This window comes from Delphinapterus leucas, chromosome 17 (assembly GCF_059928025.1).
Source record: "Delphinapterus leucas isolate spDelLeu-1000000601 "Yukka" chromosome 17, BTC_Dleu_Yukka2, whole genome shotgun sequence".
NCBI lineage: Eukaryota > Metazoa > Chordata > Mammalia > Artiodactyla > Monodontidae > Delphinapterus > Delphinapterus leucas.
In genome coordinates, this window is record NC_143145.1 from 42,429,012 (window position 1) to 42,454,983 (window position 25,972).

Here is a 25,972-nt window from a genome sequence, read left to right on the forward strand (position 1 = left end):
GCAACGAGAAGCCACTGCAATAAGCCTGCACACCGCAACGAAGAGCAGCCCCCGCTCGCTGCAACTAGAGAAAGGCCGGGCACAGCAACGAAGACTCAACGCAGCCAAAAATTAATTTTTTAAAAAAATCCTTAAAAAAGGCTTAAGTGGCTTGAATAGGTTTTCAAATTGTCAAGCAAATAGAGCCCTAGTAATAAGATGCAAGGACCACATATTAGTATCTATCACTACCATAACTTAAGAATTTCAAAATCAAAGTCTCAGTGATTTATGTTCTAAGGATAGTTGTTTGATCTGTATCTGAAATGCATTAATCATTGATAGCTTTTACAAATACTTATAGTAACTTAGGTAAATATCCTACCACCTCAGGAAAAAAAGGCTTTACCCACCACACCCTTCCACCATTACCCTTAACTCTTCTATAATAACAAAACAGAATGCAAACATTGAGATTAAACAGGCAAGTTTTATTATCAAATGTAACAATTCTACAAAAACTCAGTAGTATTGTAGTATTACTGCCTATCTTAAAGTCTTTCAGAGCTTTGGGCAGACAGCATCTTAAGGTAGCCAAGTATAAAGAACTATTTTTCTGATCTTAAGTGCCAGTTATCACCAATTTTCACACAAAATGGTTTTTCTTTTTTCTTTTTATTTCTCCTACTGCAGTTAAAGGGCCATTGCTGGTCAGTGAAGAGGGAATGTTTGGCTCTCCATTCAAGGTGTTAAAGTAATGCAAAGTAAATAAAAATAGCAGCCACATAAATCTGCATGGCATTGCATCCAAGCTAAGGACAATATGAGTAAATTAAAGAAACGTGCACTCAATTAATCAAATCCTGTTTCCTCTTTGGAGTTACACGAGGCAGCAGTACTATCTAGCTAGTGTCTAATATTGCACTTTTGGAGCATAAACACAGCTAAACACATAGTGCTAAACACTGACAGCATCAGTACCTGTTCTCACCACATCAGTGTTTACCTCTCAGTCTAGCATGCTGACTATAACCCTATGCTTTTAAAAGTTTTAATTATTTGACAGTTAAGGCATTAGAGAAAAAGTTTTAAGGCTATCTTAATATATACAAGCATTCACTTTAGTTAGTATATTGCTTTCTAGAATACACTGTTCAAATATCTCATTTTTGTGATATTAAAAACTATGGAATTCCTTATTAAAGTCCAAACCATCAATAATGGGAATAGTACAATATAAAATAATACATACGAAGCCATAATATTCAATTACAATTCAAACTAGAAATTACTAACTACACGTAGCTGCTTCATTTTTGGTTTTACATTTTGGCCCCTAGTTCATTCTTATTTACAATTGATACCTACTGAGAAAAAAATCCAACTTTTTAACTATGTATGTTTTGTGGTGGGTGTACCATTTCATCTCACTTCTTCCAAGGTGTTTTAAAAATAGTTTTGGTGGCTTTTAACTGTAAGACATTGTGATGGCCAAGAGACTGGGAAAATATTAGTTTTATTTCTTTTTGTAAGTTTGTGACTTTATTCCAGGACCTTATTCTTGAGTTACTTAGGAAGAGCACGTGATTGTGCAGAAGACGGGGAGAAAAGAGTGGGAACACACAAAAATGAAGCTTCCATAACAGAGTTCCTGATGGAGATAGTAGACACTAGTCCCCCAAGACTTAAAACTTAGGAAACACCTCTGATGCCACGTTAGCTGGTAGTAATGGAGACACCCGATTTCAAATTCGCATTTTAAATGCCTATTTGCAATCAGCAAGGAGCCAAGCATGCTGCTTGCAATAAGAATTTGGCTTCACTGGCTCAAATTTTTCACTCCACCAAAAGATAGGGCACAGGCCCACTGTCCAATCATGTTTGCTGAACATACTGCAGGCTGAGTGTAGACAAACTTCTCCTGAAGTTGCTAGAAGTTGTCTTATGTCTGAAGGATTCAGGATCACCATACATCTTTCAAACACTGAAAAAAATGAACAAAGGAAAAATTATAGTCTCTAAATTTTACAATTCTTAGTAGCCATAAAAAAAGAGATTCTGAATTCTAAACGGTCTGAAAAAGCCTTTAGGTAGTCCAAATTTTTATTTTACACAGACAGAATTGGGATTTACCCAGCAAATTCTCAGGGAATACAGTGCTGACAAGTGAAGTTTATGCGATAATTGGCATTTCCACAATACCCTACCCTTTGTATTACCATGCATGGGATGACGTGTGTGTTTTCACCTCCCCACTTAATTCTTTTGTGAAGAGACTATTCTCCTCATTCCTTATTCTGGGTTCCCAAGTTATCAGAACATTTTACTGATACTAGAGGTTTAATACCATTTTAAAAATAAATTAAACCATTAAGACAAAAATTTTAAATTAAATTCTAGTATAAGAAATTTTAAAAAATTTCAAGAATATTTGTGTCAGTAAGAAGCACTGAAAGGGGACTTCCCTGGCGGTCCAGTCATTAGGATTCCTCACTTCCAATGCAGGGGGTACAAGTTCGATCCCTGGTCTGAGCACTAAGTTCCCACATGCCGTGTGGGGCGGCCAAAAAAAAAAGAGGAAGCACTGAGGAATGACACTGACACTGTAGCAAACATGAGCTCTACATGTCAGTGACTAATCGATAAAAGCCACCTTTATGTGGATTATTTCATCCTTACAACCACCTTATTATATTACCATGTTATCCCCACTTCACAGATGGGGAGACTGAGGCACAGAGCAATTAAGCCAATAATTGGAAGATCTAGAATTTGAATGTAAATTAGTTCCACTGTGCTATTTTTCTTATACACCACACAAAATCTTTAAAATGAAAACTGTAACTAGGCATGTGACATGTAAATGAGAAACAGAAATGAAGATAGAAATAAAGATAGCTGTTCAGAGTTCAGCCTTATTCATATGGCCAGTTTGTAACTGTGGTTAAGACTAGATTTGCTTTTAGAACAGATTCCAAAATTGGTAGAGATTTAGATTCAGGTACTTTAAGAGCAGAGAAACATTTATTTGTTAGAACTCGCCTTTAAAATGTGGTTTACAAAGTGACCATAGTTAACATTTAGCTTTAAACATTATGCATTGAAACCTCCTCCTTGGTACAGACAAGAAAATCTCTATCAATGACCCAACAACATTACTGTCCAGTAACTATTTTGTCCTTCTTTTGGCAATAGCAACAGATTTTCCTTAAATGACTGCCCCTCACCCAATCTCAAGGCCATAAAGAGGCAACTTTACTGCTGAGTCCAACAAGTGACTCAGATACAGCCAATAAGAGCCCTGCATATCCTTGGCCACAGTGGTTTCAGAGATGGACTTAAAGTGGGGCCAGTGACACTGAATTCCTGGCTTCCTCTGGACTTGCACTGGAAGGGTGGGAAGGCAGGAGTTGCTGGGAGTACGTCATGGAGAGAGTTTGGCTGAGAGTGAGCCCTTGGATCCAGCCAAGTCAGTCAACTCTGGACCTGTCTGTTATCGGAGTCAATGAATTCTACCTTCCTCATTCTCAGCCCATACTATTAGTGTTCTAGTAGGAAACCATTGTAGATGCTGAAAATTATACCTTCATATTTTGTCAAAATGTGGAAGAGTTCAGAAGAAATTAAAAGTTTAACCTTCTCAGACCTGCCTTTTAATCCCAGTGGTATCCAATGGAATTTTAGCATTTAGCAAAGAGCACATTCCTAGCTGCCAGCAAAAAATAGAAAATCTCAGACTAATAAGGAGAAAATGTTTCCTATTCCCCTTTAGCTGCAGGAAAGCAAACACTATTATGCAAAGACAATTTTGAAGCTACAACTGCAAGTATCCACAAATCAGCCTTTCCTTTCTAGTAAGGTCTGTGTTAAAACATACAATGTTGTATTTTGCATTAAACTGTCATTAAAAGTACTATGTACCAAGAATTCTTTTAAGATATCTGGATTTCACCAACTGGTGTTATGCCCTATGCAATGAACCTAAACCCCTTAAAAAAAAAGCTTGCAATTCTGATTAGTTGTAATATTTTATTTCCTCCCAGTAATTCTGACATCTCTTTTCTGAAAGTATAATTCATAGGTGAGCTTTTTTTGTTAGGACTGAAGAACAGCTTCTTCTTCCTTACATTAAAGATAAAATAAAACCCATAACTCAGATTCTTTAATCAAAGAAAGCCCGTTTGTCATTTAAATCAATAGAATCAGCATTTATCTGTTGTTCTTGCCCATTTTTATAATACTAGTTGGAGGAGGAAGACAGAAGTTTTGTCCAATTTTGAAAGCTACTTTTTTGATCCAAAAGATACCTTGAGGGACTTCCCTGGTGGTCCAGGGGCTAAGACTCCATGCTCCCAATGCAGGGAGACCAGGTTCAATCCCTGATTAGGGAACTAGATCCCACATACCGCAACTAAGAGTTTGCATGTCACAACTAAAGATCCCACATGCTGCAACGAAGACCCTGGGTGCCCAAGACCCGGGTGCAGCTAGCTAGCTAGCTAGCTAGCTAAATAAATAAATAAATATTTAAAAAACAAAACAAAACTGAAATCTCTAAAATCAAGCAAACAAAAACAAACAAAAGATACCTTGACTTTTTGGGCCAAAAACTAAAATATTGATCCAAAAAAAAACAAAAAAAGATTTTTCAATCCACAAAGTAATCTAAACTATACACTTAAGAGACCAAGTATAAAAAACACTCTTCAAATGAGTTACATGGAGATTTTTTGTTTTGTTTTGTTTTTTTGCATAAAATTTAGCTGTTGTGAGAATACCAGGCTTAATATATTGCAAGAATCTCCAAAAATACCTAGTATACAGACAAAAGTTTTCACAAAAAAGCAAAGAAAACTATAAGCACTTTATCTTGACTTCCCAGCTTTCAGAACTGTGAGAAAGTAAATATTTGTTGTCTATAAGCCACCCAAGTCCATCGAATTGCGTTAGGACAGCCTGAATGGATGAAGCCATTTACCCAATGATCAAATTGATACCACCAGGGAGGTCATGTGGGTATAGTACAACAGATATTACGTATCATGAGATCTCATGAGAGGGGCTCTTCACCTCTATGTATTCTTCCCTAACACCCATTACCCCAGCCTAATCACAAGAAAAACATTAAACAAATTCAAACTAAAGGACAGCCCATAAGACTTCAAAAGCAGCATAACTCAGAATTGTCAAGGTCTAGAAAATAAGCAAAGACTGAGAAACTAACATAGGCCAGAGGACACTGAGGAGACAGGCCAACTAAATGTGAAATCCTAGACTGGATCCTGGAATAGAAAAAGGACATTAATGGAAATACTGGTGAAATCTGAAAAATGTCTGTAATGTAGATAGTAGTCAAAAACATTGCCCGTGTAATGATTATTGTGATCACAGCAACAAGATAGTTATCTGTATACATAAAGAACTTTAGTTTGTATAACTTTATACTCATTAATCCCCCTAATTCTCACCCCCCAAAAATGTTACATATGTAGAAGAGATTTTTTCCCAATTTTTACAGAGAAGGGAAATGTCACCTCTAAAGAATTATCATCTCCATATGTATGCAAAATATAGTTGTAAATATAGTTAAGAAGCACTTGTTGACAGATTTAAATTTATGAGCTGACCCTGCCCCTTTGAGATCCTAAGAGTCTGAGACTTGGAACTCACAGTGAAAGTGGGGGGTACAAGAACCCTGGCCATCTGAGAAGGCATTCTTTCCAGCCCGCCATCACAATCTCCTTCTCTGGAGGGAAACTTGGGCATCTTTAATAGACTGTGAGCTGTCCTTGGGGGTCTTTTATGACCAAAAAAATTAGGCATATCTACAGTAGTTCTTGGGGCAGTCAACAAATATTGGCTGGTTTGAGAGGACTAGGCTACATGAGAAGACAGATAGTGTGACTTTTTTCTTTTATTGATTGACTGATTGATTGACTGACTGATGGCTGTATTGGGTCTTCTAGATTTAGTTTAAAAGAGAAGAAAGACATGCAACAAAAACCTCACAGTCATTTTGGAATGGAGCATATTTAAAAGTATACCCAGATGAAGCTTAAAACCATTATGCTAAGTGAAATAAGCCAGTTATGAAAGGACAAATATTGTGTTATACCATTTATAAGGTACCTAGAATAGTCAAATGCATAGAAACAGAAAAGAGAATAATGGTTCCCAAGGCGCTGGGGAAAGAGGGAAAGGAGATTGTTTAATGTATTTAGAGTTTCAGTATGAGAAGGTGAAAAAGTTGATGGTGGTAATGTTTGCATAACAATGTGAATGTACTTAATGCCACTGAACTATACACTTAAAAATGATTAAAATGGTATTATATTATGTATTACTTTACCACAACGTTAAAAAAAAAATGAAACTAGGAAAAAAAAGTGTAAACAACTCGATAGAATTATCATATGACTCAGTGATTCTACTCCTAGATATATACCCAAAATAATTTAAAATACTCAAATATTTGTACATAATTGTCCATATCAGCACTATTTACAATATCCAGAAGGTAGAAATAGCCCATATGCCCATCAACAGATAAATGAAAGAAACAAAATGTGGTATAGCCATACAATGGAATATTATTCAGTCACAAAAAGGAGTGAAGTACTGATACACACTACAACGTGGATAAACCTCAAAAACGTGAAATGAAGCAGATTGGCTGCCTGGGTCTATGGGGAGGGGAAATTGGGAGCTACTGCTTAATGGGTGTAGGATTTTCTTTCAGAGTTGATAAAAATCACTCAATTGTATACTTTAAAATGATTTATTTTATGTTATGCGATTCTTACCTCAATTAAAAAGAAAAACAAAAGAAAGAAAGCATACCCAACCTGTATTCCACATGATATGAATAAATTTCCAAATGGAAAAGTATTTCCATATATGTTGCTTAGATACTATCTACTTAGATGACAACCTTAATTCCAGTCTCCATTCCTTCTAAGATTTCTGACATTCTTACATCACATGAAGGGAAGATGGCAACTGCCACCTGACTTCTAAAAAACACTTTGAGATTCTTGACCTCTATTTGTTTGGCCCTTTATAATTTAACTTTCACATCATAGAGCCTTACCTTCTTTTCTGAGGATGGTCTAACTGCTGGGGCCCTTAAATACAAACCCATTCTTTGGATAGAGTCCTGGCCTGGTCATTTGTGTGTACAAGTCCATCCTCGGTTGCATACTAAAATGCAAGTTAAAACAAACAGGATCAAAAGATGGACAAATTGTCACTATGGATGGTTAGTATTTCAACTGAATAGATCTACCAACTGAATTATAGGACATTTAGACCATAGGAAACAAGTTAACGCTGATACAAGCCATATATGTAACTGCTAATCCCAAGTCGTCATTTCTTACTTAACTCGTCTAAATACCATAAAAATCCCTACTAGGACGGAAGTTAGATTGAACACGTGGATAGAAAAGGAACATCGTACTGCAACGCCACCAAACACTTCAGATCTTGATAATAGTACAGTTTCCATCACACCACAAGTGTGACTAGATATCAAATATTTGAGCACCAACTATTTTCAAGGTATTCTACAATAAGCCCAATATCTCTATATAACTTGGTGAACTTTAAATAGTATTAGATATATTTGTAATATCAACCTAATTCTCTCAGCAGTGCAGCAAGTAAAAAGCAGTGAGAGGCCCAAGGAGATAATGAATAAAGTCAGTACTTCGAGGAGAAACAAAAACTAGCACTACTGAAAACGCAAAGCCATTGACGGTAGAGGTTAATGCAAAGAGCAAGTGAAAAAGTTAAAGGACTTATATAAGGATACCTAACAGCCCATTTCAGAATAAGAGGCCCATCAACTAAAATACAGACACAGATTTATTTCCATGACCAGAATGACATCCTCATCACCAATATTTTTATAGTAGTCTTTTTGCCTTCGTAAATTCAATCCTCATTCTATTAATCTCATTTATCAAAATGGGCCTAACTCGGGTACTTTTACAAGAATGAAGATTTGATAGCAGAACCCATGTCCTGCATCTTGCTTTAGCACCAGAATTCTTCCGTTTTTGTAAATCCTTGCCCTTTCCAACTTTACAGCCTCCTCGACCCCAAATGAAGTATGGAAAAATTAAGTTGGAGTAGTTTTATAGAAAGAATTTTGCTGAGGATAGAGGAAACATACACCCCAAAATTAAAAATAACATTTATAAAGATGACATATGCCATTTTCTATATAATATATATATATAGTTAAAAGACAGAAACAGAAACCATTAAGAGATTTCATTCATTCAACCAATTACTACCAAGGATTTGCTTAATTACATAAGTAAATTATATAATTATGTAGGATGAATCATGAATAACCAACAATCAAATGAAAACCTCCCATGAAATCAGCAACAGCAAAAAATGCACCATAGGTAAAGACAGACACAGATTACACTTGAGAACAATTTTTTTTAAAAGCCATCCATTGATTTTTGTCTTGTGACAAAGCCATATCTAAAAGAATCTAGACTCTCACAGTTAGTGGCTATTACTAAAATAACTGAGAACAGACAAAAATAAATAAGAAGGCAAGGAAGGACTCTTAAACACAGTAGAAAATATCAGCTTTTATGTAAGCGTGATATGAAATTAGGTTATATACAAAAGATTTTGAAAGTATGCATTGTAACTACCTTAAAGCTCAAACTACTGAAGAATAATACGATATACTGAATTAGATAATTCAGGTTCCTATGTCATCCTACTTTATTGATCCAGTTCATAAATTCCAAGCACTTCAGAAATGAAGGCAAATGCCTTGAGACAAAATAATTTCACAGAATCTTTGTGCTTCTGATTATACTAGGTCTGCTCCAACCTTGAATGATTCCCTAGAAGCTACCAGAAGATAAAATAACTTCAGGGACTTCCCTGGCCATCTGGTGGTTAAGACTTCCAATGCAGGGTGTATGGGTTCGATCCCTGGTCGGGGAGCTAAGATCCCACATGGCTCGCAGACGAAAAACCAAAACATAAAACAGAAGCAATATTGTAACAAATCCAATAAAGACTTTAAAAATGGTCCACATCAAAAAAATCTTTTAAAGAAGTAAATAAAAATTTTAAATAAAATAACTTCAGTCTGTAGCATTTATCTTAATTTTGAAGCATGTCAACCTTTTAGCCATAAATCTAGAAATAGCTGCTATTACGTGTTTGTGGTATAATAAATACCCACAAAAGCCAGCCATGGCACTCTTCATAGTAAGAGCAATTTTGCTTACTCTCATAATCAATATATGTGTATGACCACTTAATTCTATTCAGTGTGAATGTAATAAAAGTTAATTAGTCAAAACAAAAGAAATTAATTCAACTGACTACTAAAACCTGAAACTTTGCTTATACTTTCTAGAACTGGAAAACCATGGGAGAAAATACAAATCTCAAATGTATTCCCCATGAGATTAAATAATCTTTTCAATAGCCTTCAGTAAAATTCTCTACTCTTTTCATAATCTAGTGAATCAGATACGAAGTTCGGAAAGTAACATTTTTATTCCTGCAAGGGTTTCCAACAGGCAGCATAATTGTTTAAGGAAGAAGTAAAGTATCTACTGATCTCTGAAAAATAGCTTACTTCTGGAAAGAATGTGCTAAGCCAAGCAGTAACAAAAGATAACTTTTGTCCACCTTCATTCAGTCTTTCACTATCAGACACAGCTTTTCTTCATTTGTCAAAAAATATTCCATCATGGTAACTTGGTAGGTTCGGGGCATCCCCACTGACATCATTTTAGGTGAGCTCCACAATCCTCCATGATTCATGGATACCAAGAGCTTGTAAACCTGTTCTAAGAGTGAAATGGCACCTGCAGGCACAGCCCTTATCATGCTGTACTGTAAATGCTCAAGGGCTATTTTAGGATTTGATGATTATGCCTACAAGTGCTTCTCAATTCTGAAGACTCAAGCACGGCTCAGCTCCAGGAGGAAAGACCATTTTTGCTTTTAGTGCAATTAAAAGGCTGCAAGGTACTGATTTTCAGACGTTGCAGGAAAGGAAGGAGTTCGGGTTCTAACCATGTGATTTAAGGAAGGAAAGGTGTCCGCTCAGGTGAGATGACAATGAGAAGATTTTGCTTGCTGTTAAGGAGCTCTTACCAAGCTGTTCTTAAGTCAAAGAACAGCTGATGGACACAGACAGTCGTAGAAAAACTGACAAGAGTAAATATCAGTTTCACAAGAATTAATAGATCATAAAAGACTCACTGAATATCTTATAGCTCATTTTAAGGAGTTACCATCTAAAGATTCACTGAGTCACCCTTATTTTTCCAGATTAGGCAGAGAGGCCTCGGGCTACTTTTTAAATACTCCAATTCCACGTCTGAGGAAAATTCCTTCTTAGCCAATCTTACTATAGATGGAAACACCCACATGACTGCGTGCCCTAAAGAGCTTTCTCAAAGCAGCCCAATTGGAAAAAAACAAAGCATCAATAGATTAAGCTGAAGTAATTAAAACAGCATGGAAAAGCCCCAATCCTATTAAAGGGATGAGTTTGAAGTTAGCACTCAGACAACTAGTCCCCATGACTTTGACTCTGGTTCTTCATAAAGAAAATCTATTTATTAACACGTACACACGAGTTTCAGAGAATTTGCTTCTTTCCTGGCTGCATTCTTTAGGCACATCAACTTAAGTAATAAGGGCACTGAGTATTTTTCTTCTTCAAGGTACTGACCTGGTAACCTTGGAAGAAGTTAAGAATTTCCTTAACTCCAGTATTGTAGGCCAGGCCCTGCATTCTGACCACCGTGCCAGGCTGTGGAGGGACACCGCTAAGATTAGCAGCTGTAGGGAAGTAGCCAAGACTATTGGGCGAACCTGGGGGGCTAAAGGGAGAGAAAGCACAGTGAACCAATAGAAATAGACAATGTCTAATATTTACTCTAAAAACATTAGTTACTTAAGGAAACAGACTTTCTCAAGGTGATCTTTCTTAGAATTCTTAGAGTTATCTCTCCCAAGACAAGTACACCATAGCTATTCTGTCCCACAGCTCCACAAAAGCCGAAAGTTGAAAGATAGAAGGGTTAATGCAGAGTTAAATACAGGGTTTCCCCAAAGATCCAGTTCTGTCTGAGAGTCCTAAATGAAGGAAGGAGAGAAGGAAACTTCTGCAGCCACTCAACCACAAAGCACCGCTTCCAAAGCCGAGCTCATTGATGATTAACTGGCTAGTTATCAGGAATACTAAGGCATGAAAAGGCATGAACGCAAAGGAATGATAGAAACCATAGCCACAGAGACCGAAAAGTATACAAAATGATTGCTCCAAAGAAGAGACTGTTTTACTCCTATACACAAATGTACAACACAGTAAGTAGAGCATAATACGACAGCAAAGTACTATAGCACCCATGAGTTATTGTTTCCAACCTGACTGAAAAAAAAATGTGTGGGGGGTGGAAGGGAACAAGTAAATTGGAAGGGATGCATAACAAACTACATCAACCACCATTAACACGAGGGGAAATTGATGATGGGTCCTCTTTGTGTATCTGGGGCAATTACCTCCAAGGAACAAAAGCCACATGAATACTTAATCATTCTTCTTTTTTAAAAAAATGTTTATTTATCTATTTGGCCACACTGGGTCTTAGTTGTGGCACTCAGGATCTTCGTTGCCACGTGCAGGATCTTTAGTTGTGGTAGGTGGGACCTAGTTCCCTGACCAGGGATGGAACCCGGGCCCCCTGCATTGGGAGCACAGAGTCTTGCGGGCCTCTCACTATTGTGGTCTCTCCCGTTGCGGAGCACAGGCTCCGGACGCGCAGGCTCAGCGGCCATGGCTCACGGGCCCAGCCGCTCCGCGGCACGTGGGATCTTCCCAGACCGGGGCACGAACCCGTGTCCCCTGCATCGGCAGGCGGACTCTCAACCACTGCGCCACCAGGGAAGCCCGGGAGCACAGCGTCTTAACCACTGGACCACCAGGGAAATCTCCCTAAGCATTCTTTATGTGGTAACTCAACTAATTACTGTATTATGAAATTAGTTTCACCCTGTCCCTTACCCAATCTGTTTGCCACCACAGTTAGTTGCTAGATAACCATATTTAAAAATATGGGCTTCCCTTGTGGCGCGGTGGTTGAGAGTCCACCTGCCGATGCTAGGGAGACACGGGTTCGTGCCCCGGTCCGGGAAGATCCCACGTGCCGCGGAGCGGCTGTGCGTCCGGAGCCTGTGCTCCACAACGGGAGAGGCCACAACAGTGAGAGGCCCGCGTACCGCAAAAAAAAAAAAATATATATATATATATACACACACACACACATAGGGAAGAAAATTTTTTGAAGTAGTCATTAGCTTAAAGAGCAATAAAGACCCACAGTTTTAGATTATTAACTCTTATAAATCATTCTAAGTAAGTAATTATCCCATTTCAAAGACAAGTAAACACATAATGGAAGGGACTAAAAATCTCTGAGATTATCTATCCTACATAATCCTAACTGATGGGTTAATAGGAATGATACCAGATGGTGAATCCAGTCCCAGACTCCGTTTTATGCAAATTTTTTTTTTTTTTTTTTTTTTTTTTGCGGTACGCGGGCCTCTGTTGTGGCCTCTCCCGTTGCGGAGCACAGGCTTCGGACGCGCAGACCCAGCGACCATGGCTCACGGGCCCAGCCACTCCGCAGCATGTGGGATCTTCCCGGACGCACGAACCCGTGTCCCCTGCATCGGCAGGCGGACTCTCAACCACTGCGCCACCAGGGAGGCCCCTCAGACTCCATTTTAGTAGCACAGTAACCTTGAGCAAGTCACTTAATGTCTCTGAATTCCAATTTTATCATTTGTTAAATGGGGATCACACTTCCTAGTTTCACATAATTGTTCTTCAGCTTCAATGATTTAACATATCAAATTACTCCACAAACCATAAAATGCAGTAATTTCTTGTTCTATTATTATTCTCACTCTTGCTATTTCCATAATCATTCTTCCATTTCATTTCTAAAATATGGGAGCCTGAAAAAATATTACTTGACATCAAGCTGCCCATAACTTGTTAAGTCTCTAAAACAGTGATTCTCAACTTGTCTGCATATTAGAGTCACTTAGCGAGATTTTTACAACTCTCCGAGGAGAGTCTCTTTAGAGATCAAGAGTCAATCTGTGTGTAACTGTCAGAGCAAAGAGACGGAATGCTGAACTTTAGGCCTGAGAAGGACTTTAGCCATCATTTAGCCGCACCTTCTCATTTTTACAGAGATGGAAATGGAAACTAAGAGTTAAATAATTTCCCAAAGGTCACACAACCAGTTAGCTCTTCACAAAACTGAAGAACTACCCAGATTTCTCAACTTCTAGTTCAGTATCTCCCTATACAAGCACCATTCATTCAAAGACCATATTTGCTCATGTCAAATGCCTGATAGATACTAACACTAATACTCAAAGACTATCAAGGCTTCTGTGTATTTTGCTGAGTTACTCAGACTTTCCACACTGGATATGAAAATCAGATCATTTCCATAGTATACAACTTACTTCTATGACTCTGACCTGGCATATTCTATGCCTCTGGTTAAAGATCTCTTATAAATTAAATCTAGGTATCTAGTATTGGGTTGGCCAAAGAGTTCACTTGGTTTTTTCCGTAAGATGGCCCTAGTAGCACTTAGTTGTCTTAACTTCATTTGAAACAATTTTGTTAGATTGCATTGTGACAGCTATCATATCAGCATGCATAAAAAAAAAAAAAAAACTTAACAAAATTGGTGATTTTTGTGTAGCTATTTTAATATTGAAGATGGGAGGAAAAAAAGCAACATTTCCGGCATATTATGCTTTCTTATTTCAAGAAAGGTAAAACGCAACTGAAATGTAAAAAACGATTTGTGCAGTGTATGGAGAAGGTGCTGTGACTGATCAAACGTGTCAAAAGTGGTTTGTGAGGTTCCGTGCTGGAGATTTCGAGCTGCCTGATGCTCCAAGGTCGGGTAAGACCAGTTGAAGTTGATAGTGATCAAATCGAGACATTAATGGAGAACAATCAATGTTATACCATGCAGGAGACAGCCGACATACTCAAAATATCCAAATCAACTGCTGAAAATCATTTGCACCAGCTTGGTTATGTTAATTGCTTTAATGTTTGGGTTCCACATTAAGTTAAGTGATAAAAACTTTCTTGACCATATTTGTGCATGCAATTCTCTACTGAAACATAACGAAAATGTTCCTTTTTGTTTTGTTTTTTTGTTTTTGCGGTACGCAGGCCTCTCACTGCTCTGGCCCCTCCCGCCGCGGAGAACAGGCTCCGGACGCGCAGGCTCAACGGCCGTGGCTCACGGGCCCAGCCACTCCGCGGCATGTGGGATCTTCCCGGACCGGGGCACGAACCCGTGTCCCCCTGCATCGGCAGGCGGACTCTCAACCACTGCGCCACCAGGGAAGCCCCAAAACGTTCCATTTTTAAAACAAATTTGTGACAGGTGATAAAAAGTGGATACTGTACAATAATGTGGAATGGAAGCGATCGTGGGGCAAGTGAAATGAACCACCACCAACCACACCAAAGGCCAGTCTTCAACCAAAGGTGATGTGTGTATATGGTGGGATTGGAAGGGAGTCCTCTATTATGAGCTCCTTCCGGAAGACCAAATGATTAATTCCAATAAGTACTGCTCCCAATTAGACCAACTGAAAGCAGCACCCAACGAAAAGTGTCCGGAATTAGTCAACAGAAAATGCATAATCTTTCATCAGGATAACACAAGACTGCATGCTTCTTTGATGACCAGGCAAAAATTGTTACAGCTTGGCTGGAAGGCTCTGATTCATCTGCTGTATTCACCAGACATTGCACCTTCAGATTTCCATTTATTTCGGTCTTTACAAAACTCTCTTAATGGAAAGAATTTCAATTCCCTGGAAGACTGTAAAAGGCACCCGGAACAGTTCTTTGCTCAAAAAGATAAGAACTTTTGGGAAGATGGAATTATGAAGTTGCCTGAAAAATGGCAGAAGGTAGTGGAACAAAATGGTGAATACGTTGTTCAATAAAGGTCTTGGTGAAAATGAAAAATATGTCTTTTATTTTCACTTAAAAACCAAAGGAACTTTTTGGCCAACCCAATACCTTCAAAATACAATCAAGATAAAATAAAAGTTATCTAACTAGAAATTTAAGGCTATAAATGACAATTATGTTCAGCATCTGGAGGGTAGCACCTATTCCAATGAAGCCAAAACACAATACAATTGGGATTCACATCTTTATTCTTTGCACTAGGATTATCTGCTGTAGACAAGATATCTTAAGAAAAATTAAATAATCTGTATCTACCTGACAGGACATGAGAATAAGAATTTTCTCTCAACCTAAATTCCAGGTCTTTCAGATTACTGAAATAAAAAACAGCAAGAAATAAAGTAACTTATGGAGTAAAAATGGTAGTAAAGAAAGAAGGCAAACTTATACATAGAAAATCAAATACAGTTTGCTGAATTATTACTAGAATAAGCCAGTTTGGCAAGGTTAAAAGATATAAGATCAATGCACAAAATAAATTAACTACATTTTTATACACTACAATGAACAATCCAAAATGGAAATTAGGAAATCAATTCCACTCACAATAGCATCAAAAAGAACAGAATACTTAGGAAAAAAATTTGACAAAGGAAGAGCAAGACTTGTACACTAAAACCTATGAAACACTGTTAGAAAATAAAAGGTCTAAATAAATGGAAAGACAGCCCATGTTCATAAACAGAAGATTTAATTTTGTCAGAATGGCAATACTATCTCTAAATTGTACAGATTCGATGCAATAGCTATCAAAATTCCAACTGGCTTTTTTGCAGAAAACGACAAAACTGAAGCTAAAACATATATGGAAATACAAATGACCCAGAATAGCCAAACTTTCTTAAAAAAGAACAAAGTAGGAAGACTTACATTTCCTAAATGCAAAACTTTAAAGCTACAGTAATCAAGATGGTGTGGTACTCCCATAAGGGTAGGCAATGATCAATAGAATAGAATTTGAGAGGTGAGAAATAAACCCTTACATTTATGGTCAATTGATTTTTTTTTTTTTTTGGCCACGCTGCACAGCCGATGTGATCCCAGTTCCCCGACCAGGGATCAAACTCAGGCCCATGGCAGTGAAAACGTGGTGTCCCAATCACTGGACAGCCAGGGAATTCCCTGGTCAATTGATTTCTGACGAGGGTTCCAAGACAATTTGATGAGGAAAGAAGTCTTTTCAGTAAATGGTGCTGGAACAATGAAATATCCACATGCAAAAGGATGAATTTAGACCTCTACCTCACTCCATATAAAAAATTAATTCAAAATGATAATATACCTAAGTGTAAGAGCTAACACTACACAACTCTTAAAAGAATATGTAGTGGGCTTCCCTGGTGGCGCAGTGGTTGAGAGTCCACCTGCCGATGCAGGGGACGTGGGTTCGTGCCCCGGTCCGGGAGGATCCCACATGCTATGGAGCGGCTGGGCCCGTGAGCCATGGCCGCTGAGCCTGTGCGTCCGGAGCCTGTGCTCCGCGACGGGAGAGGCCACAACAGTGAGAGGCCCGCGTACCGCAAAAAAAAAAAAATAATAATAAAAAAAAGAATATGTAGTAATACATTTTCATGACCTTGCATTATATCTGACAACAAAAGTATAAGTGAGAAAAGAAGAAATAGATAAGCTGGACTGCATCAAAACTTAAAACTTTTGTGCTTTAAAGGACTCCATCAAGGAAATGAAAAGACAACCCACAGACTGGGAGAAAATATTTGTAAGTCATATAAGCTCTCCTACCTAGAATATATACAAAAATTTTACAACTAAAAAGCAGTAAGAAAAATAACTCAATTTAAAAATGTGCGGGGACTTCCCTGGTGGTCCAGTGGCTAAAACTCTGCTCTCCCAATGCAGGGGGTCCAGGTTCAATCCCTGGTCAGGGAACTAGATCCCACATGCTGCAACTAAGAGTTCACATGCCGGACTTCCCTGGTGGCGCCGTAGTTAAGGATCCGCCTGCCAATGCAGGGGACACGGGTTTGAGCGCTGGTCCGGGAAGATCCCACATGCCGCGGAGCAACTAAGCCCGTGCAGCATAACTACTGAGCCTGCGCTCTAGAGCCCGTGAGCCACAACTACTGGGCCTGCGCGCCATAACTACTGAAGCCTGTGCGCCTACAGCCTGTGCTCTGCAAAAAGAGAAACCACCGCAATGAGAAGCCTGCGCACCCCAACAAAGAGTGGCCCCCGCTTGCTACAACTAGAGAAAGCCTGCATGTAGCAATGAAGACCCAATGCCGCCAAAAAAAAAAGCCAATCACAGAAGACCACATATGGTATGATTCCATTTATATGAAATATCTGAACAAGCAAATCCACAGAAACAGAAAATAGATTGATAGTTATTTAGGGATGGGGAGGGGCAAGTAAAGTGGGTAGAAAGGAAGTGAACGGGAGTTTCTACTAATGGACACCAGGTTTCCTTTGGGGGTAATGGGTTACTCTAAAATTAGATTGTTATATTATCTAAAAATTAGTTTACACAATTGTTCTAAAATTAGCAGCACAACTCTGTAAATACACTAAAAACCACTGAATTGTATACTTAAAATAGGTTAATTTTATGATATGTAAACTACCTTAATAAAGCTGTTTTTAGGACTTCCCTGGTGGTGCAGTGGTTAGGAATCCTCCTGTCAAGGCAGAGGACATGGGTTCGAGCCCTGGTCCAGGAAGATCCCACATGCTGCGGAGCAACTAAGCCCATGCACCACAACTACTAAGCCTGTGCTCTAGAGCCCAGGAGCCACAGCTACTGAGCACACACACCACAACTACTGAAGCCCGCATACCTAGAGCCCGTGCTCCACAACAAGAGAAGCCACCGCAATGAGAAGCTCGCACACAGCAACAAAGAGTAGCCCTTGCTCACCGCAACTAGAGAAAGCCCGTGTGCAGCAACAAAGACACAATGCAGCAAAAAATAAGTAAATAAATTAACTTTTCAACTAATCCAATTCAGTTAAGTACAATTTACAGTCAATGTTTGAGATATTTAATGCTTTCCATGGAAAGTTACTCAGTTATCAGAAAATCTTAGCCTTTTTCAAATCCCATATAATTTAAGGAATGGTAGGGAGTGCTGTATGTTATAAGGGAAACAATTTTAAACATAATAGCTTCAAAGTATAAAGTATAAATGGATTAGGCCATCACCACAGAATAAATGGATTATGCCATCGCCACAGAATAAGGATAACGTAAAAATTATGTGCATTTGCTTTGTGGCGGTGGTTTAGAGAAAGATAAGGAATTTTTTAACCACACCCTAAATAACGGCAAAAAGAGAGCTGTCCATCAAAACAAGACTATGCCAGTAGCTCATCCTAACATTCATTTTAAGTCATTGTTTTGGGTTTTTAACCTCCATTTTATCTTTAGTTAGGTTTCAGATTCTCAAGTGTCAGTATTTATCAGTCTCAGATGTACATGGTAACAATAATGTAACTGCTACTCAAAAGCTACAGAGGTTCAAAAATTGATAAAACTACAAAGGAACCCAACGGGTTAGGGGCCAAATGAGTGAGTCAATGTAACCCTGAACTCCGAGGTCCTACAGTGCATGGAGGGACTGTACCGCATCACATAAACTAACAAGGAGACTGCACTTGAGCTGGGTAAGAAACCCTGTTGGAGTTGCCTGAATGGGCAAAGAACTGAAGGGAGATGAGAGGAAATGAAGGGAAAAAGTAAATAGCACAAGAAGGGTCTCCCCAAAGGTTTATATTCAGAAAACTGCTAGAGCATCAGAGTTATGAAGACATTACTGCTGAGACTCATTCAGCAAGTCACACTGAGATTGCATTAAGAAATTACTGAGGACTTCCCTGGTGGCGCAGTGGTTAAGAATCCGCCTGCCATTGCAGGGGACACGGGTTTGATCCCTGGTTCGGGAAGATCCCACATGCTGCAGAGCAACTAAGCCCGTGCGCCACAACTACAGAGCCCACGCACCACAACTACTGAAGCCTGCACGCCTAGAGCCCGTGCTCTGCAACAAAGAGAAGCCACTGCAATGAGAAGCCCACGCACAGCAACGAAGAGTAGCCCCCCTCACCACGGCTAGATAAAGCCTGCGTGCAGCAACGAAGACCCAGTGCAGCCAAAAATAAAAAAAAATTATAAAAAAAAAAAAAGAAAAAGAAACTACTGAATGAAGCACACCAGTGACTACATTATAAAGTTGGTTAAGATTTCCTCCATGGCAGTACTCCATGTTCTCTCTACGTATTTGGGTAAAAACTTTCAAACCCAATGTAGAGAAAAACTATATTTCCCTGAGAATTAATGACTTTCTTTCCTTTGAAATTGTGAGTTTTGTAATTCAAGTTTCCTCCTGCTCAGAGCCTATGATTGTTATGCCAATATTAATTTAATTGCCTAAGATTCTGTTGTCAGACTATCAAATATTTCTTCCTATCTTATATTTTTTCAAATCCTAATTTACATAATCTAATTTTTATAATATTCTATGTATCCTAATAACTCATAGAAAATTCTTTGTAGAGCAGGGAAAGATATGAAAATACTGAAGGCCAGGGTGTCTAACAACACAATATATACTCTATCGGAAATAATTCTCATAACACCCTTTCATCTAATAATTACAAATTACTAAACATTGGTAACACTGATGTTATCAGGTAGCATTCCAAAATAGAAGTAGTCATAGCACGATAATATTCATATTTTGAGGACCTGCCATATTTCTCTAGAGGAGAGAGGATCAAAGCATTATCTGTCCTATTAGAAAAAGAGGTTAAGTGAAAAGAATAGAAGACTATATTCTCTCCTCTGGATGAGAGGACATTAACATAGAAAACTAAAACACATTAATTAAAAAACACATAAAAAACATAGAAAATTAACACACATAAAACACATTTACATAGAAAACATGCCAAGAAGTCTTTCAAAAAGAAATCTGGTTTCTACTTCTTGCAAAATTACTGCACCGAGCCTTTGTATTAAGGTTATTAACACCCCTAGTGTTACAAAAACCATATATTTTTGGAAAGTGACTGGAGAAACAATGTTTTAATCCTAGCAAGTGCAAAAGATGGAGTCACTTTTCACGTAGGAAACTTCTGAACTAACTTGTTCATCTGAAATGAACAATCTCAAGAAGGATGACTTTTCAACATTCTTTTTGAGTTTAATACTGAGGCAGAAGGACTAATGATCACATCTGGATTCTCAATTTCTGTTATCTCTTCCTAAAGGCTGTACAAGCTGCTCTGTGCGTGTGCATCTACCTCTTGGAGAAAGTTTAAGTAACCAACAAATATAAAAACACTTTGGAAGGAATAAAGAAATCTTCTAAGAATCTATTTCACTGAAACTGTAAGCAAATTTAGGTACTGTGAAAACAGTTTGGTAACTAAACTTAACTTACCCTAATTATGTCAAAGATTACCAAAAACAAACCAAAAAACCCCTACTACAGTTATCATAATATGCTCCAAATACATAGTAAAGTTACAGACTGCTTACTCAAAACAAGGATTGCCCTCACAAAGCTTCATTTTAAATTTGACAACTGAATCCTATAGTAGAAATTATTTTATAATTAATCTTTTTGCTTGATTTAAAGTATAAAATGATAACAACTGATCTTCTCACATGTTTAGAAAACAGTGACATTTTTAAAAGTAATATTTTGATGAAAAATCTAGATGAAGAAGGAAGCAAAACACACTGTTAACCGTGGACATTTGTAACAGAAGTAACAGAAGACAACAATTTCCAGAGAGGCACATTTACAGAAGTTATTATTTTGTAAACTATTTTGGTGTTCTGTTTTTTAAATGAGCTTTTGTCTTGTTTTGGAATAGGAATAGCATACAACATTGAAAGGTACAAATACAGAGCCAGCAGTATGACTCCATCACACCCCTCCCCCTCCAGATCAGAACCTCTCCAGAAGCAATCCCATTCTAGCTTCGTGGTTATTATGATTTGATTATTTTGAACTTAAATGGAAAATGTTTGCTAATAAAGCCATTTTGCTTTTGGTTTAAAAATAGGCGGCTTAGGGACTTCCCTGGTGGCACAGTGGTTAAGAATCTGCCTGCCAATGCAGGGGACACGGCTTCCAGCCCTGGTCTGGGAAGATCCCACATGCCACGGAGCAACTAAGCCCATGCGCCACAACTAATGAGCCTGCGCTTTAGAGCCTGTGAGCCACAACTAATGAGCCTGCGCTTTAGAGCCTGTGAGCCACAACTACTGAGCCCACGCTCTAGAGCCAGCAAGCCACAACTACTGAAGCCCGTGAGCCTAAAGCCCAAGTTCCACAAGAGAAGACACCGCAATGAGAAGCCCTCACACCACAACAAAGAGTAGCCCCCTGTGCAGAAACAAAGACCCAAAGCAGCCAAAAGAAAAAGAAAAAAAAGGCGGCTTAAAAGACCACATAACACACAGTAAAGAAAATCAAAAGTCATTACTCTATATTATTAGATAAAATTCATAGACAAATGTCAATTTTTCCTTTTAGCCTACTTCAAGGTAATGTCTTAAAGATATACCAAGGAAATGCTTAAATAAGGCAATGGAGGCAAAATAGGTTTATCAACATTGACACATGTGTTTTAGTTAAGTTCTGCTTTAACTAAAGTCATTAATGCTTAAGAATAAGGTGCTTAATTTAAAGATATATTGGGCACATAAATAGCAACAAGTGAAAGAGATGATCTCTAGGTGTTTGTGCTTTAAAATGTTCTGCGGGTAAGGGTATAGCAGGGTACGCACGGAAACAGATGATACAAGATTGGGAAATATTGATATTGTTGAAATTGGGTAATAGATATTCTCCCAAATTATGTTAGTTTGAAAATTTCTGTAATAGATTCTTTTAAAGTTATGCTTGAAAATAACATGTATAATACCATCCCCATTTTGTAAGAAAAAAAATCCTTAGGGGAAAAAAACCTTACACATTGAAATCAATCAAGTGTTTGGGGTAATGAAAATTTTTTTTCCTTGAAGTTCACTGCACTTGATAATTTTCTACAATGCTGAAAAGAATTTTAAGCATATTTTAAATTCCCTGGACTGCTCATCATATGAATAAGGTCTTTAGACTAACAAATGACTATTCCATGAAACTACACTGAATTCTCAGGGACTGATAGTATAGACTGAGTTGCCCACAGCAGTTCCTGCTTACATCATTTAGCAATGTCATTCAAACTAAAAAAAAAAAAAAAAAAAGAGTTGTTCCCACCAACAAAAATTATCTGGTGCTTCTCCGTTATAACAACATTGCCTGATATTGCATTAATATTGCATTGTTACAATGTTCTAGTATAATTTCACTGCATGCTGAGTTCCAGTTTGCATTTGTGGCACTACATGTTTAAGTTATAAAAAGAATTTTTTTAAAACAAGAATTCTTTCTTTTTCTTAGTCCTATCAGAAAGCTTTTGGGACTTCCCTGGTGGTCCAGTGGTAAAGAATCCGCCTTTCAATGCAGGGGATGCAAGTTCGATCCCTGGTCAGGGAACTAAGATCCCACATGCGGCGGGGCAGCTAAGCCCGCGTGCCACAACTACTGAGCTCCCGCGCCTCAAAGAGAGAGCCTGCATGCCACAAACTACAGAGCCCATGTGCTCTGGAGCCTGTCCTGCAACGAAAGATCCCACATGCATCAAGGAAGACCCCGCGTTCTGCAACTAAGACCTGATGCAGCCAAAAATAAATAAAATACATACTAAAAAAAAAGAAAGCTTTCAATAAGTAAATTAGAAAGTAAATTTAACTTTACATTTGGTTGTCAAATGTTACCACTGTGAGAAACTACTTAAAGTGTATATGGAATGCCTCTGTACTGTTAGTTACAACCTTGTGAACCTATACTTATCTCAATAACAAAAGGAAACTGGAATAAGAAAGCCAAGTGTTCAAAATAGGAAATGCATGCATCTCTCAGAGGCTTGGTATTCTTTTTGGCTCAAGTGCAAAGAATTTCAGAATAGAATACAAGAACACCACACAACAAACCAAGCATTGCAGAATGCCTCAATATTACTAAATATACGTATTCATTGCTTGGGTAGAAAGAATGATTTTACAAGTAATGGTTATCTGAAAAAAATAAAAGTCCCCTCCCACACCTCCCAAACCTTTCTCATGGGTATGCAAGTAAAGCATCACTCATTCAAAATGTCAAACATCCCTTGCCCTCTCTTTTGGTTCAAGGTGATATGTTATTATTTATAACATATAAAAGACATTAACATAAATGTCTTTTGTATATCCATTGCCTCACCTACAAAAGGTGAGGCAATGGATATACAAAAGACATTTATGTTAATCCATCTTTCTTTAAATCACATGACATTTGTTTGAAGACTCAGCATGTTTCTTACCTGTGCTACAGCTGTGATGCAAAAGAGAATAATATTCTTTTCTAAGAAAAATGAGAGGTCAGAACAAAAGGTAGGACTTTATGTAATGGGAGAGACAAGGTGTGATAAAACAGAGTTCTGAGTAATAAGCAGGGTGGGCATGAACAGATAGTCCCTTCTAATTCTTCTGTACCCTGGGCTAAGCTCTGGGATACTGGGTAACCGAAATCTTCTTCCAAGGGGTGAAAGGAAAAACCAGTGTTCATAATCAGAAAATAGAACCACTTGCTTTAATTTCACTTGCTCTTCAAGATGCTGTTGTTACAGCCACACATTTAGACTGCTAAAAACTCATTTAACAATAAACAAAAAGAAAGCAATTCACTGGTTCACTGTTTTCTCCTTAAATGTTCCTCAAGTAACCCAAATCCTTATGATGAAATACCTATCATAGGTTCTATCTCCAAATATACCAAGTTAGAGGAAATAAGAACAAATGCCCGCTAGCTGAAGGAGCCCTTTGAAGTCACTGACTTTGCACAGGGATGAACTCTGTCAGCTACTCTACACCAGAAAGGGTCCATATTTTATTAACCCTAATATTTCCAGTATGTCGCACACAGAGGTACTAAATTAGAGTTTGCCCAGATAAATTCAAAGTTAGAAACAGTAAAACCAGTTACTGTTTTTGAGGGGCATACTTTTAAAAGTCTGCAAAATGTTAGCATATTGATGTTTTAATGTAATGAACATGTTGCATAATCTGAAGTCAAACGGACATATTTCATTTAAAAAGTGGATAACACATTTTAAATCAACTATACTCCAAGGTACACTGGCCTCTCACTGCTGTGGCCTCTCCTGTCGCGGAGCACAGGCTCCGGACGCGCAGGCTCAGCGGCCATGGCTCACGGGCCCAGCCGCTCCGCGTCACGCGGGATCTTCCCGGACAGGGGCACGAACCCGTGTCCCCTGCATCAGCAGGCGGACTCTCAACCACTGCGCCACCAGGGAAGCCCAATAAAAATTTTTTAAAAATTAAAAAAAAAAAGTGGACAGACAATATTGTGTAACAAACCATAATGGAAAAGAATATATAGCTGAATCACTTTGCTGTACAGCAGAAATTAACACAATACTGTAAATCAATATACTTCAATGAAATATAAAAATGGAGGGAATTTAATTTTTTTTAATTTAAAAAGAGACAAACTCCAGAGCTTCTGATTTAATATCTTGTTTTAGCCTAAAGTATGCTATCTCACACTTTCCTACGTATCAGAGAATAGGCCAAAATATACTTAAACATTTACATTACAGAGCCTCAAATGCCTTACAGTCATGTGATGTTAGAAATTAATGGCTTTCTCCCAAAACTGTAAAATATTTTATCGTTTTTGGAATTTGCTTTTTAAATTATTACAGATTTTAAGTATGGTTAACAGCACATCCCCATGTTTGAACGCTTTGTGTCAGTAATTTCACTAGAATTAGGGAAATGTAAATTAAGAGAGTGAACCATACTAGGAGTTATTTGGAAATATTAATTTAAATATAACACACATGACTTTTGATTTTAAAATCCCACTCCTGTGAAATTGTTCTACAGAAATAGAAGTATTTAAAGATCAATACAAGTTTTGTTTAACAGAAAAATAAAATTAAATGTCTATAAAAATAAAGGAATTGTTAAATTATGATATATTTTCATTCTTGGGGTATCATATGGAAGTTACAAGAGTGAGGTATATATACAGATATTCCTTAGGAAAGAAGTCAATGACATACTGGCAAGTTAAAACAAACAAACAGACAAAACAAAACAGTGGGCAGTATGTCAGTACGCCACATTATTTACAGGCACACAGATACGTGTATGTTATCAAACTGATAGTAGTGGTTACTTTTGGACTCGGTGTTGTGTAGAATGGGAGTCTACTTTTACTCACTACTTCTATCCTCTTAGACTTAATAATGAGGACATTACAAACTTGAAAACCACTAGTAGAAAAAAAAAAAAAACCACTAGTAGAAAAAAATTAACATATAAGCAGGGGCCCAAAATTACAGGAGCTATTAAGCCATAAATGTCAGTTCCGTTTGCCTTTGGGGCTTCAATTCAAGACTCAAGTTCCCATCTCACTATGATGGAAAACTATTTCTAAGAGATTCCTTCTTTTAACAGTGTCCAGATAGCAAGGCAATGGTGGAACTGGATACTTTGCAAGTGTATTATAGGCACAAGAAATTGCACCAGGCATCCGGTGGCACAACGCATTCCACTCCTGACATTCTGATGGTGTAAGACAGGAAGACAGAGATCTTTCTTATAACCAGAGCCACTACCAGCAAGTGACTGTCACAGGGTGTAGAGAAGGTGACAGATTGGGATTGGGCTGGGTGTCTGACATAGTACTCAACCATGAACAATTAACAATTACTCAGGCTTCTGAGCCCTTTTGCAAGCTTTCAAAAGATGGCCAGTTGATGATTATCATGGCTTTCTCCCTATTCTTCTTCCCCAGGAGAATAAAGAACATTT

The 25,972-nt window shown here is 38.0% G+C and overlaps 1 protein-coding gene across 11 annotated transcripts in view; it reads right to left on the reverse strand.

Moving 5' to 3' along the window:
• Positions 1 to 449: 449 nt before the first annotated feature.
• The window catches only part of ESRP1 (epithelial splicing regulatory protein 1), a 56,758-nt gene continuing 31,235 nt past the window's right edge, over positions 450 to 25,972 (reverse strand). For 6 of the 11 annotated variants that reach the window (XM_089898912.1, XM_022584540.3, XM_022584539.3 and 3 more), the window contains 3 exons: positions 10,712 to 10,862; positions 7,070 to 7,179; positions 450 to 1,963 (listed from right to left, as the gene is read on the reverse strand). In XM_089898912.1, the coding sequence (XP_089755038.1) occupies positions 7,105 to 7,179; positions 10,712 to 10,862 (226 nt within the window). In that variant the 3' untranslated portion in view covers positions 450 to 1,963; positions 7,070 to 7,104. The remainder of the gene's footprint in view (positions 1,964 to 7,069; positions 7,180 to 10,711; positions 10,863 to 25,972) is intronic. The other 5 variants (XM_089898911.1, XM_089898910.1, XM_089898909.1 and 2 more) reach the window with 3 other exon arrangements.